The 15000-nt window shown below is 41.9% G+C and overlaps 1 protein-coding gene and 1 pseudogene across 5 annotated transcripts in view; one reads left to right on the top strand and one right to left on the bottom strand.

Annotated features, from left to right (window-relative positions):
* The window catches only part of LOC128604891 (NACHT, LRR and PYD domains-containing protein 3-like), a 13407-nt gene extending 3157 nt beyond the window's left edge, over positions 1–10250 (bottom strand). Inside the window, exons 1-8 of one of the 5 annotated variants that reach the window (XM_053619987.1) lie at positions 9956–10250; positions 9675–9796; positions 9100–9216; positions 8635–8689; positions 8196–8400; positions 6144–7911; positions 4063–4236; positions 1884–2057 (exon numbers count right to left, since the gene is read on the bottom strand). In XM_053619987.1, the coding sequence (XP_053475962.1) occupies positions 1884–2057; positions 4063–4236; positions 6144–7911; positions 8196–8400; positions 8635–8689; positions 9100–9216; positions 9675–9727 (2546 nt within the window). In that variant the 5' untranslated portion in view covers positions 9728–9796; positions 9956–10250. Of the gene's footprint in view, positions 1–1883; positions 2058–4062; positions 4237–6143; positions 7912–8195; positions 8401–8634; positions 8690–9099; positions 9217–9674 lie in introns of all 5 variants that reach the window. The other 4 variants (XM_053619986.1, XM_053619989.1, XM_053619988.1 and 1 more) reach the window with 4 other exon arrangements.
* The window catches only part of LOC128604889 (delta(3,5)-Delta(2,4)-dienoyl-CoA isomerase, mitochondrial-like), a 177363-nt pseudogene that overhangs the window by 24182 nt on the left and 138181 nt on the right, over positions 1–15000 (top strand).

Raw genomic sequence — 15000 nt, 5'->3', positions numbered from 1 at the left:
ATCTGATTGTGAAATGAGGAGTTTCCATCAGGTGGGAAATAAAGTGTTTACCTGAACACAAGGTTCTAATGTCAGGATAAAAATATAAAATGAACAGCCTGTGTATAAACAGTAAACTAGTATTGTGATGTTATTAAAGTAAATGTGTGTGTAATGTACACTGATCTACACGCTGTAGAAATACATGCACTTTGTTCTGATGTGAGAAGTGATGTAGATATTTCAGCATTAACACAAAGCTGAGTTTCACAGAGACACTAAAACTGTTGGAGTTCATTGTTCTCTGGATCTTAATCTAATAACTTTCTCTCTCACTCACCCACACACACTCACACATACACACACACACAGAAACAAAGCTGAACAGCAGGAACAATGCTAATCCACACCATATAAAATACACACTTGAATGTTTTCCTCATATAAAACACTGCGTCTCATTTATCACACTGGACACGAATGAATTTCTTCATAAAGTGTGTGTAGGAGCATTTCCACAGGAACTCTTTAATGTGTAAAGTTAACTACACAACTAACTACAGTAAGATTCACAACATATCAGTCGCTCAGCCGAAACGAGGAGCTCGTCATAAAAGTCAGTTTGCAGAAAAACGGCAGTATAGATGAAAATCTCGATTAGCGGCAGTTTAGTTTATAATATAAACTATAATATAAGCTGAGACTTATTACTGTTGCTCGGATCAATATGGCGGCGACGTTGACCTACGATCCAGCGGCCAATGCGGAGTCTATGTGTGTCTATGAACACAACAGCCATGAGTCTCAGTGCAGTGACGTCAACTCCCCTCTTCGACTGATTGGCTAGAGGTTGAGCTGTAGTGGACCAATGGTGACGCCCTGATTTACATGAAACTCCAACATTTGGAAAAGCGAGCGGAGAATGTGGAAACAAGCGCGAAGGGAAAACCAGCATAAGCGTTCAGAAAAAGAAAACATGAGCAGAAAATGTCAGCGAGCACAAAAACACAGTAATATCACCATGGAAACATGATTTTGTGTGATTCAGTAGACTTTGAATTCATGGTTCAGTTTTGTGTGATATAATTTTACGTGTTTTTAAATGTTTGAGTCACGATTATTATTTTTCGATCCGTGACCGCAAAACTTTTGATGGAAAATGAATCCCATACTTTTGGACTCAGACTTGGACTCGTGCTCCAAAAATCCCTGAAATCATTTCACACCAGACTGCTGTGTGAACGCGGGTCAATACAAAGCAGGATTTACTAAAAACTTGATTCTCAAGAACGGATCAGTAAAAACTGTTCGTGATCCAGCTTCATATCCAGAAGACGTAAGTATCGCACTTTATATTTGGTGAGTGTTTGTAAATCGCCTTTCCGAATGAGCTTGTTAGCAGATTCCACGGCTAATGTAGTACCCGAAACAGGAGCTGTTCTCTTCCGGAAAGGGGGCGGGGCACAGCAGCTCATTTGCATTTAAAGAGACACACACAGGAAAACAGCGTGTTTTTGATTCTTTTGCATTGTGAAGCACTTTGAGCTGCATTTTATGTATGAAAAGTGCTATATAAATAAAGTTATTATGATTATAATTTGTGTGTGTGTACCTCAGTTTCTCCAGTGTACAGTGTGTGTATGTATGTGTGTGTACCTCAGTATCTCCAGTGTACAGTGTGTGTGTGTGTGTGTGTGTGTACCTCAGTATATCCAGTGTACAGTGGGTGTGTGTGTGTGTGAGTGTGTGTGAGTGTGTACCTCAGTGTCTCCAGTGTACAGTGTGTGTGTGTGTGTGTGTGTGTGTGCGTGTGTGTACCTCAGTATCTCCAGTGTACAGTGTGTGTGTGTGTGTGTGAGTGTGTGTGAGTGTGTGTGAGTGTGTGTGTGTGTGTGTGTGTGTACCTCAGTATCTCCAGTGTACAGTGTGGATTCTCCAGTCCAGCAGAGAGCAGCTTCACTCCTGAATCCTGCAGGTTATTGTGACTCAGGTTCAGTTCTCTCAGTCTGGAGGAGTTTGATCTGAGAACTGAGGACAGAACTCTACAGCTTTCCTCTGTCAGATCACACCCCCACAGCCTGGAAGAGAAATGATTAAGTGTTGGATTTATTTATCTGATTGTGAAATGAGGAGTTTCCATCAGGTGGGAAATAAAGTGTTTACCTGAACACAAGGTTCTAATGTCAGGATAAAAATATAAAATGAACAGCCTGTGTATAAACAGTAAACTAGTATTGTGATGTTATTAAAGTAAATGTGTGTGTAATGTACACTGATCTACACGCTGTAGAAATACATGCACTTTGTTCTGATGTGAGAAGTGATGTAGATATTTCAGCATTAACACAAAGCTGAGTTTCACAGAGACGCTAAAACTGTTGGAGTTCATTGTTCTCTGGATCTTAATCTAATAACTTTCTCTCTCACTCACTCACACACACTCACACATACACACACACACAGAAACAAAGCTGAACAGCAGGAACAATGCTAATCCACACCATATAAAATACACACTTGAATGTTCTCCTCATATAAAACACTGGGTCTCATTTATCACACTGGATCCGAATGAATTTATTCTTAAAGTGTGTGTAGGAGCATTTCCACAGGAACTCTTTAATGTGTAAAGTTAACTACACAACTAACTACAGTAAGATTCACAACATATCAGTCGCTCAGCCGAAACGATGAGCTTGTCATAAAAGTCGGTTTGCAGAAAAACGTCAGTACAGATGAAAATCTCGATTAGCGGCAGTTTAGTTTATAATATAAACTATAATATAAGCTGAGACTTATTACTGTTGCTCGGATCAATATGGCGGCGACGTTGACCTACGATCCAGCGGCCAATGCGGAGTCTATGTGTGTCTATGAACACAACAGCCATGAGTCTCAGTGCAGTGACGTCAACTCCCCTCTTCGACTGATTGGCTAGAGGAGGAGCTGTAGTGGACCAATGGTGACGCCCTGATTTACATGAAACTCCAACATTTGGAAAAGCGAGCGGAGAATGTGGAAACAAGCGCGAAGGGAAAACCAGCATAAGCGTTCAGAAAAAGAAAACATGAGCAGAAAATGTCAGCGAGCACAAAAACACAGTAATATCACCATGGAAACATGATTTTGTGTGATTCAGAAGTCTTTGAATTCATGGTTCAGTTTTGTGTGATATAATTTTACGTGTTTTTAAATGTTTGAGTCACGATTATTATTTTTCGATCCGTGACCGCAAAACTTTTGATGGAAAATGAATCCCATACTTTTGGACTCAGACTTGGACTCGTGCTCCAAAAATCCCTGAAATCATTTCACACCAGACTGCTGTGTGAACGCGGGTCAATACAAAGCAGGATTTACTAAAAACTTGATTCTCAAGAACGGATCAGTAAAAACTGTTCGTGATCCAGCTTCATATCCAGAAGACGTAAGTATCGCACTTTATATTTGGTGAGTGTTTGTAAATCGCCTTTCCGAATGAGCTTGTTAGCAGATTCCACGGCTAATGTAGTACCCGAAACAGGAGCTGTTCTCTTCCGGAAAGGGGGCGGGGCACAGCAGCTCATTTGCATTTAAAGAGACACACACAGGAAAACAGCGTGTTTTTGATTCTTTTGCATTGTGAAGCACTTTGAGCTGCATTTTATGTATGAAAAGTGCTATATAAATAAAGTTATTATGATTATAATTTGTGTGTGTGTACCTCAGTATCTCCAGTGTACAGTGTGTGTGTGTGTGTGTGTGTGTACCTCAGTATATCCAGTGTACAGTGGGTGTGTGTGTGTGTGAGTGTGTGTGAGTGTGTACCTCAGTGTCTCCAGTGTACAGTGTGTGTGTGTGTGTGTGTGTGTGTGTGCGTGTGTGTACCTCAGTATCTCCAGTGTACAGTGTGTGTGTGTGTGTGTGAGTGTGTGTGTGTGTGTACCTCAGTATCTCCAGTGTACAGTGTGTGTGTGTGTGTGTGTGTGTGTGCGTGTGTGTACCTCAGTATCTCCAGTGTACAGTGTGTGTGTGTGTGTGTGTGTGTGCGTGTACCTCAGTTTCTCCAGTGTACAGTGTGTGTGTGTGTGTGTGTGAGTGTACCTCAGTATCTCCAGTGTACAGTGTGGATTCTCCAGTCCAGCAGAGAGCAGCTTCACTCCTGAATCCTGCAGGTTATTGTGACTCAGGTTCAGTTCTCTCAGTCTGGAGGAGTTTGATCGGAGAACTGAGGACAGAACTCTACAGCTTTCCTCTGTCAGATTACACACACACAGACTGGAAGAGAAATGATGAAATATCACAACACTGACCTCAAACACACACACAGCCATAATACACTTACTCTTTACCATGTAACAGAAATGTGAGTGTGTTTCGCTCACACACACAAATCAGAGGACAGGACACCACATCAGCATTATTATTATTATTATTATTATTATTATTATTATTACTACTACTACTACTATTATTATTATTATTATTATTATTATTATTACTACTATTATTATTATTATTGAAATGAAAACAGAAGGGTTTTTGTTTGAATAATTGAAACCATTTTTAAGGGAAGTACATGTAAAAAAAAGTCTGTGAGTGAGAGTGTGTGTGTGTGTGTGTGTGGAGTAAGTTGACGAGTTAGTTTGCTAACTGGAAATCCGTCTCACACAGTGCATGCATTATTTATTTGTTTGTTTGTTTATGGTAAATATTCACACATTTTTCGTTAGGGATTAAAGTTATAAACAGGATGTATCCCTTGATCTGCACAGAGGGATTATTATGATGTTTTTGCTAACTGGAAATCCGTCCTCGAGGACAATCCTCTTTCATCCTGTAAACTAATCCCACACCAGATCCAATCTAAAGAGAAAGTCTGATCGGTCCAAACCAAACAAGGCCGGTGTGAAAGTGAAAAAGCACAGAAGAGTTTTAATCAAGTTCTACTGTAAGTGTGTAGTGAGCTAGAAGACGTCTATGTGTTACTGAACATCAGGTGTTTTTCTGCATCTCTGTATGTCCTGTGTAAACGGAGTTAGAAGAACCGTGTGTTTTGTCTAAAGCAGCTTTACTCTGGCAATAAATGAGCAATTAGACATTCACCAGAACTGTGTTTCCAATCAAAGTCCTTTAAGCTTCAACACCAGTGTCACAATAACAGATCAGACTTCCAGGATGAAGTGTACCAGGCTGGGACTAAAGCCAGAAGGTCATTAAGGTATAAGGGGGAAATCTGGGATGGGGTAAAAATCCTGTCCTGATGAAACCTTTCAGAAAATTCAACGCAAGACGCATGCGCTGCAAAAAATGACCTGGTCCCAATAAAACCTTTAAGAAAATCCAACTCACAACGCATGCACCACAAATGTAAGGTATCATATAGATATGAGTAATTCATTAAGGCGATGGAGATTGGTTTGTTTTTAGAAAGAAGAGGTTAATGCCCCGCCTAGGGATAATTTTACTGCTTCAGAAAAGTATATAAAGACGTGTGTGTGTGTATAATTCAGACTTTCTGCAGACTGTCTCACTTTGTTGTTTCAATAAAGTTTGATGACCTTTGGCATCTACAAACCCTCTGTCTCTGAAGTGTTTAACTTAGGTTGGAAAGATTGTTTTCCACGACACTCTCACGTGTGTCCCTCAGTGCAGATTGGGCGGTGTGATACACTGATACACATCATAGGACCAGAAAATAGAATAATCAGTCATGTCTATTGATAGATATTTTCCTATATCCTCTATATCACCGATGTCACATGCTGTATTCATATTGTTCCCATGGTGACAGTGTTCTGTTTTTCTTCTTCTCGTTTGTGAAGTTCTGTTCAATGTCACTTTCAAATAAAAGGAGAAAAGAAAAAGTGCCTTTCACTGGTGTTTAGATCACAAAATGATCAAAAAGCAGTGATGAATACATGCAGTTATTCTGTAGAGATCATTTCTTCATCAGTTTTAGAGAAAAGGTAATAAATGGTGATAGGTTTTATCCACATGGCCCCGCCCTCAGTGCAGACGTAACGTGTTGGTGTAAAAAGTGAAACTCTTCTGTAACAGTACCAGAGGTTTGTTTAAAGATGATTAGAGTAATTATTAACCAGCATTAATCCAAACAGTGCAGTTCAGTGTTACATTAAAATAATAAACCATGCAGTAATACATTTATAAATAAAAATACTCACTCAGCTCTTCTGGAGGCTTTGACCACTGGCAGCAGCTTCAGAAGACATTCCTCTGATCGGTCATATTTACTCAAATTAAACACATCCAGCTCCTGATCTGAGTTCAGTAACACAAACACCAGAGCTGACCACTGAGCAGGAGAGAGTCTGGTTCCACTGAGACGACTGTAACCTCCTCTGTTCAGGTAACGTTGTACTTCCTGCACTAGAGAATGATCATTCAGTTCATTCAGACAGTGGAACAGATTGATGGATTTCTCTGGAGATGGATTCTCCCTGATCTTCTCCTTGATGTACTCGACTGTTTCCTGTTTGCTGTGAGAGCTGCTTCCTGTCTGAGGCATTAAGCCTCGTAAGAGAGTCTGATTGGACTCCAGTGAGAGACCCAGAAGGAAGCGGAGGAACAGGTCCAGGTGTCCGTTCTCACTCTGTAAGGCCTTGTTCACTGCGCTCCTGAGGAGATCAGACATGTCTGACTTGTTGAGAAGATCAGACAGAATAGTGGTTGGTTGTTCTGTTACATTTCTGCTGATGAAGGAGAGAAATGTGTATAAAGCAGCCAGAAACTCCTGAACACTCAGATGTACAAAGCTGAACACCTTCCCCAGGTGAAGCCCAAACTCCTCTCTGAAGATTTGGGTACACACTCCTGAGTACACTGACACTTCTCTGACATCAATGCCACACTCTCTCAGGTCTTCCTCATAGAAGATCAGGTTTCCTTTCTCCAGCTGTTGGAAAGCCAGTTTTCCCAGTGCCAGGATACTCTCTCTGGTCTGCTGAGGATCAGGGTCACATTTCTGATGGTACTTTTGGTCCTTGTGTTTGATCTGAAAGATCAGGAAGTGTGTGAACATTTGAGTCAGAGTCTTGGGGATCTCTCCACTCTCTGTTTCACCCAACATTCTCTCTAGAACAGTGGCTGAGATCCAGCAGAATACTGGGATGTGGCACATGATGTAGAGGCTTCTTGAAGACTTCATGTGTGAGATGATTTTATTGGCCAGGCTCCGATCACTGATCCTCTTCCTGAAGTACTCGTCTTTCTGAGGATCACTGAACCCTCGTACCTCTGTTACCTGGTCTACACACTCAGGAGGGATCTGATTGGCTGCTCCTGGTCGAGAGGTTATCCAGAGGAGAGCAGAGGGAAGCAGATTCCCCTTGATGAGGTTCGTCAGCAGCACATCCACTGAGGCTGACTCTGTCACATCACACAATCTCTCATTCTTCTGGAAATTTAGAGGAAGTCGACACTCATCCAGACCATCAAAGATCAACACCACTTTGTAGGAGTCTATTAATTGTAGTTTTCTCATCTCAGGGAAAAAGTGATGAAGAAGATCCATCAGACTGAGATGTTCCTGCTTCATCAGATTCAGCTCTCTAAAGGGAAGTGGAAACATGAAGGTGACGTCCTGATTCGCTTTTCCTTCAGTCCAGTCCAGAATGAACTTCTGCACAGAGACTGTTTTTCCAATTCCAGCAACTCCTTTAGTCAGCACTCTTCTGATGGACTTGTCTTTAAAGAGATCATTACATTTGATGGGTGTCTCCTGTGTTGCTGGTCTCCTGGACGCTGTCTCAATCTGTCTCACCTCATGTTCATTATTGACGTCTCCACTCCACCCCTCTGTGATGTAGAGCTCTGTGTAGATCTCATTCAGAAGTGCTGAGCTTCCATGCTGTGAGATTCCTTCATTAATTCTTTTAAACTTCTCTCTCAGGCTGGATTTCAGCTTTGTCTGATACACAGAGGCCACAGACTCTAATAAACAAAGTAATAAGATGTTTTAATGTAAAATCACTGAACACAGGATTAAATGTAAAATTCAAATGCTGCTGTTCATTCCTGATTCATGTAGTAAATATTCCTGAAGGAACAGGACCATTGTACAGAGTCACCACAAGCTGGACCACGAACAGAACAGAAAAGCAGCAGATGAACATGATACTAAACTCGAACTTCAAACTAAAAGTGTTCCTATCTAAAACTATTTCCTCTCTCTAAAGTGAACCTGATGGAATAAAGCCATGACTCAGAGCTCTTACTGTTGTGCAGTGTGTTAGCGAGATCTGTGTGGTTCATGTTCTTCAGGACGTGCAGTGTGATCTTCAGCGCTCCGTCTCTGACACTGTGCAGATCCTCCTCATCCTGCACCTCCCTATCAGTGCATGCTGGGTAATCTGGACTCAGGAGCTTCCTAAACCTCTTCAGCTCATTCTTTATCAGAGAGATGACTTTGTGTTCCAGCTCCTGGTTAGAAACACACAGGAACACATCTAAATATTATAATGTTACACACTGAGAGATGCTTTTATTTTATGAAAAGCAGAAAAGTCTCTTTCTATTCCCACAGTTACAGCTGAAATTCTGCCTGATTACCCACAATGCTGCTGCACATCAATAAACCTGTAAATTGTCATGATCTTAAATAAAAAACCTGCAACCTGCTCACACACAAGTTACACACATTAAAAAGACACACACCTTGAATATGGAGTCCAGCTGATTTCTGCTGAGGTTTGATTTCTTCTGTTGTGGTCTGTGAAGAAATAAAACACATGATGTGATATAGACTATATGTATTCATAGCTGCACAACACACACTAATAAATACAGAGACAGATATTTAACACTATCCTCGTAACACAATACACTGATTTCAGGATTTCTCACTGACACTAACATGTTTATGAATAAAATAGTGATCTAGTCATTAATGTCCCAGGTGTAAATGTTGTTGTGTAGCACCACAGACCCTCCAGCTCAGGGACTGCAGACTGAACTGAACTCTTAAAGCAGTTTTCCTCACCGCCAGTCCGAGAGCTGCAGCACTGCACAGTTTAGTGTTTTACTGCTTCAACACCTGATAAAGATCATGAAGGGCTTCAGAATGAGACCAGTGAGTTTGATCAGGTGGAACACTGCTGTAAAACACCTCACTGTACTGACCTCACATCAGGAGAACTGGCTCCGTCTCTGAAGTCAAGTGGATGTCCCATTGACGCGTCACTCTTCATGGACACACAGCTGGGTTCTGGTGAGTCTGATCTCTTTCCCTCCATCATTCTAGAATGAAACAGAAATATCAGCAATAATTAATACTCTGCTGTCTCAGCACTGTTACACAATGTGTTCATCATTAAACACCAATCATTCCATCTTTTTAATTCAGCTCCAGTCTGCACACTTATTCAAACAGGAGACACGCCCCATACCTCAGGAATTACACTGATGTCAGGAGTCCCAGTCACAGATAACTGACTCAGCTGGGTCTTAAAGCCTGTAGAGTTCACTGACTCAAAGCTACGCTGCTCTTCTCCTCCACATTACACAGTCCTTTTTACTCTTCTCTCAGTGAATGATTTCTCTAAACTGTTCTTAGATCAGATCAGTGATATATTCACTGCTATTAAACACCTTAAACCAAAGTCTAGTTCCTCTGTTAACTAGTGAGTGTTTAGAGATACAGATCTGTTCCATGAGACGGTGTGTGTTTATTGCTGGTGAATGGAAAAGTAACTCACCTCTCGTCTCTCTTTAAGTCCTGTTCTCCAGACACACTCATGTTGGAGGTCATGTCTCCTTCTCCAGATTACAGCAGGACACACGTTTACTTCACTCCAACATTGGTGTGTTAAATCAAACCCTGTATCAGCACAGAGTTCCATTACAGGAAATAGTCACGGTATCAAGTCATAAAACAACCTGTGTACATTCAAACTTCAGTACAAACCCACAAAACTCTTCTGCATCTGGTGTACATTCAGTGTGTTTATATATTATAGCTTTAGATGTAGATACTCACTGTGTTTTTACTCCTGAAATGCTGTATTTTCCCCTCCACACAAAATGGAGACTGACTTTCACTTTCACTTCCGAACCGTTTATTCTGCAGAGGGGGAGGGGCAGTGAGGTAGGGTAATAAACACACACACACACAGATATGGTTTGTTATCAGACAGCTTTCTGATCCATCGAGCAAAGGCCTGTAAATACTGAAAGTATAAGCCTGAAAGCGCTGCAGATACAGAGAACAGAATTAACAGTCTGGTAAAATCTACATCACACACATTATCATTTCATTACCTTCATTTATTATCTCGTGACTTCATTCAGCTGTGCACGAACAACTGTCAGAGCTCTATACAAATATAGAAACTAAAATAAAATAACAGGAACTAGAAACACTCAGCAGATCATTAGATAAAGAAGCAGAACTCATACGCTGAGTAAGTTTACTTAAATATCTGCAGGAATGTATTTTTTCTGGTTTCCCCTTAATGAGAGCGAGTATCCTGATATTAGTGAGGATTGGTGTGTAAGTAGTTTTTGTGTGAATAATGAATGTTACTCAGAATAAAGGTGATGATGGAGAGTAAGTTAAACACATTGGTCAGACGAGTAACTAACCCAGTGTTTCCCAATCGAGGTTCTGTCTGATGAGAGCAGGGGTGCGTGTAAAAATCCTTCAAACATTTTCTAAAATGATCAAATGTGTAGAAAACATTTAATATAGATGAGAAATATCTGATGTCTGAAATAATAACACAGACACAGAAATAATAAGACAGACACACACACACACACACACACACACAACAATAATAATAATAATAATAATAATAAACAACTAGACCAGTACATTTCCTGAAGAAAATGTGTGCTGCTTGCCATGGCAAAATTCGGATCAGGCGCCAATACTTTCGACAGCCAGAAGAGTGGGGTGTCAATACTTTTGACAGCTGACGGCGTAGGGTGGCAATACTTTTGAGAGCTGGACGCGATGGGCGTCAATTCTTTTGAGAGCTGGAGGCACAGGGCGCCAATATTTCTGAGAGCCGGCCGTGTAGTGCAGCTATACTTTTTAGAGCTGGCCGTGTAGGGCGGAAATACTTTGGAGAGCCAGCCATGAGGGGTGCCAATATTTTTAAGAGTCGGCCAGATAGGGTGCCAATACTTTTGAGAGCATTCCAGATAGGGCGCCAATACTTCTGAGAGCCGGACAGATTGGCTGCCAATACTTTTTAGAGCCGGGCATGTATGGAGACAATTCTTTTAAAGCTGGCGGTGTAGAGCGCCAATTCTTTCGCAACTCAATGCAAGTCTATGGGAAATTTTCCGACTTTCTGACTTTGAGCTTCTGTACCGGGAATGCCGACATTCCGATCACTTCCGTAATGCATAGCACACCTCTCCTCAATAAGCCGATCGATTTGACACCACAACCGTCGATCTCCGACAAACGGTGCGAGACTAGTTTCGCACCGAAAAAAAAAGTGGAAGAAGAAGAAGAAGAATTATAATTATAATAAGTTTGCCGAATAACAATAATAGTGCTTTTCAAGCACCATTAATTATAATAATAATAATAATAATAATAATAATAATATTATTATTATTATTATTATTATTATTATTATTATTAATACTAAGTTGGCTGAAGAACAATAGTAGTGCTTTTCAAGCACCATTAATTATAATAATAACTAGACTGGTACATTTCCTGAAGAAAATGTGGATGGTGCTTGTCATGGCAAAACAGGAATGGGGCGCCAATACTTTCAAGAGCCGATGGCGAAGGGCGCCAATACTTTTGAGAGCCGGACAGATAGGGCGCAAGCACTGTTGGAGCTGGCCGTGTAGTGCGCCAATACCTTTTAGAGCTGACCATCAAGGGTGCCAGTACTTTTGAGAGGCGGCCAGATAGGGTGCCAATACTTCTGAGAGCTGAACAGATCGTGTGCCAATACATTTTAGAGCCAAATGTGTACGGAGGCAATTCTTTTAGAGCTTTCTGTTTAGAGTGCCAATACTTTCGAAACTCAATGCAATCTATGGGGAATTTTCTGACTTTGAGCTTCCGTAGCGGGAATTCGGGAATTCCATTCGCTTATAAAAGTCATAGCACAAATCTGCTCAATAAGCCGATCACTTTGACACCTCACCCTTCAATCTCCGACAAACGCGAGAGAAGTTACGCGCCGAAAAAAGTGGAAGAAGAAGAATAATTATTATAAGAACTAGACCGGTACATTTCCTGAAGAAAATGTGAGTGGTGCTTGCACTGGCAAAATTTGGATCGGGCGCCAATACTTTCGAGAGCCGGATGGATAGGTTGCTACAGGGCTTTAGCATGATGCTAGCATGTTTTAGCATGTGTTAGCATCATGCTAGCATGTTTTAACATGTTTTAGCATCCTGCTAGCATGTTTTAGCATGTTTTACCATCATGCTTGCACGTTTTAGCATCATGCTTGCACGTTTTAGCATCATGCTTGCACGTTTTAGCATCATGCTTGCACGTTTTAGCATCATGCTAGCATGTTTTACATCAGGCTAGCATGTTTTAGCATCATGCTAGCTTGTTGTAGCATCATGCTAGCATGCTTTAGCATCATGCTAGCATGCTTTAGCATCATGCTGGCATGTTACTAGCATGTGTTAGCACTATACTGGCTGTTTAGGGTGCTAATACTTTTAAAGCTGGACAAATAGGGTGCCAATATTTTCGAGAGCCGACAGCGTAGGGCGCCAATACTTTCGAGAGCCGGACAGATAGGGCGCCAGCATTGTTAGAGCAGGCTGTGTAGTGCGCCAATACTTTTTAGAGCTGACTGTCAAGGGCGCCAGTACTTTTGAGAGCTGGCCGTGCGGGGTCCCAATACTTTTGAGCGCCGGCCAGAAAGGGTGCCAATACTTTTGAGAGCCGAACAGATCGTGTGCCAATACATTTTAGAGCCGAACGTGTACGGAGGCAAAACTTTTAGAGCTTTCTCCTTAGAGGGCCAATACTTTCGAAACGCAATGCAAGTCTATGGGAAATTTTCAGAATTTGAGCTTCCGTAGCGGGAATTCCGGCATTCCGATCGCTTATAAAAGTCATAGCACACCTCTCCTCAATAAGCCGATCGATTCGACACCTCACCCGTCGATCTCCGACAAACGGTGCGGGACTAGTTACGCACCGAAAAAACGTGGAATAATAATAATAATAATAATAATAATAATATTATTATTATTATTATTATTATTATTATTAAGTATGCAAGAGAACAACGGTAGTGCTTTTCAAGCACCACTAATAAAACACTTACTGTTACGATAGACAGCCACCTCCTCTTTGAAGCATTCCTCAAAATAAAAATAAAACTTTAGCGGTGCTAAAATGAGAAGCCGCAGGTTCGTTTAAATCACACAGCGCAAACACTGGTACACAGCCGAGATCTTAGAGACTTCTGTGTAACTGACTCCACTTTTACACATAGAGTCCACCTATTGCTGGGGGTATCGTAAAGCCATTAACACCCCCAGACACCAACTCATTATTATAAACATACTGATAGGATTACACCACGACCCCCGGTCATAAAATAAGTGTCTCCACACAAAACTCTTGCTCAGGAAAACACAAAGATCATAAATTAGACTACCTACAAACTGTTGGTCAGGAAAACACAAAGATCATAAATTAGACTACCTACAAACTGTTGCTCAGGAAAACACAAAGATCATAAATTAGACTACCTACAAACTGTTGGTCAGGAAAACACAAAGATCATAAATTAGCACACTACTTCGAATGACAGTTTGACAGAAAGTACTGTCTACCGGTGAAACACGTGTATGGGCGGGGTTTAGAGAGCGAGAAAGAGAGAGAGAGAGAGAGAGAGAGAGAGAGAGAGAGGTGTGTCTGAAACGTGTGTATGGGCGGGGTTTAGAGAGCGAGAGAGAGAGAGAGAGAGAGAGAGAGAGAGAGATAGAGAGAGAGAGATGTGTCTGAAACATGTATGTATGGGCGGGGTTTAGAGAGAGAGAGAGAGAGAGAGAGAGATGTGTCTGAAACATGTATGTATGGGCGGGGTTTAGAGAGAGAGAGAGAGAGAGAGAGAGAGAGGGGTGTGTCTGAAACATGTATGTATGGGCGGGGTTTAGAGAGAGAGAGAGCGAGAGAGAGAGAGAGAGATGTGTCTGAAACATGTATGTATGGGCGGGGTTTAGAGAGAGAGAGAGCGAGAGAGAGAGATGTGTCTGAAACATGTATGTATGGGCGGGGTTTAGAGAGAGAGAGAGAGAGAGGGGTGTGTCTGAAACATGTATGTATGGGCGGGGTTTAGAGAGAGAGAGAGAGAGAGAGAGAGAGAGAGGGGTGTGTCTGAAACATGTATGTATGGGCGGGGTTTAGAGAGAGAGAGAGCGAGAGAGAGAGAGAGAGAGAGAGAGAGAGAGGTGTGTCTGAAACATGTATGTATGGGCGGGGTTTAGAGAGAGAGCGAGAGAGCGAGAGAGAGAGAGAGAGAGAGAGAGAGAGAGGTGTGTCTGAAACATGTATGTATGGGCGGGGTTTAGAGAGAGAGAGAGAGAGAGAGAGAGAGGTGTGTCGAAACATGTATGTATGGGCGGGGTTTAGAGAGAGAGAGAGAGAGAGAGAGAGAGAGAGAGAGAGAGGTGTGTCTGAAACATGTATGTATGGGCGGGGTTTAGAGAGAGAGAGAGAGAGAGAGAGAGGGGTGTGTCTGAAACATGTATGTATGGGCGGGGTTTAGAGAGAGAGAGAGCGAGAGAGAGAGAGAGAGAGAGAGAGAGAGAGGTGTGTCTGAAACATGTATGTATGGGCGGGGTTTAGAGAGAGAGCGAGAGAGCGAGAGAGAGGTGTGTCTGAAACATGTATGTATGGGCGGGGTTTAGAGAGAGAGAGAGCGAGAGAGAGAGAGAGAGAGAGAGGTGTGTCTGAAACATGTATGTATGGGCGGGGTTTAGAGAGAGAGCGAGAGAGCGAGAGAGAGGTGTGTCTGAAACATGTATGTATGGGCGGGGTTTAGAGAGAGAGAGAGAGAGAGAGAGAGAGAGAGA

This window comes from Ictalurus furcatus, unplaced genomic scaffold (genome assembly GCF_023375685.1).
Source record: "Ictalurus furcatus strain D&B unplaced genomic scaffold, Billie_1.0 scf5, whole genome shotgun sequence".
Classification (NCBI taxonomy): domain Eukaryota; kingdom Metazoa; phylum Chordata; class Actinopteri; order Siluriformes; family Ictaluridae; genus Ictalurus; species Ictalurus furcatus.
The sequence above is the reverse complement of the archived record's forward strand: the minus strand, read 5'-3'. Positions and strand labels throughout refer to the sequence as shown.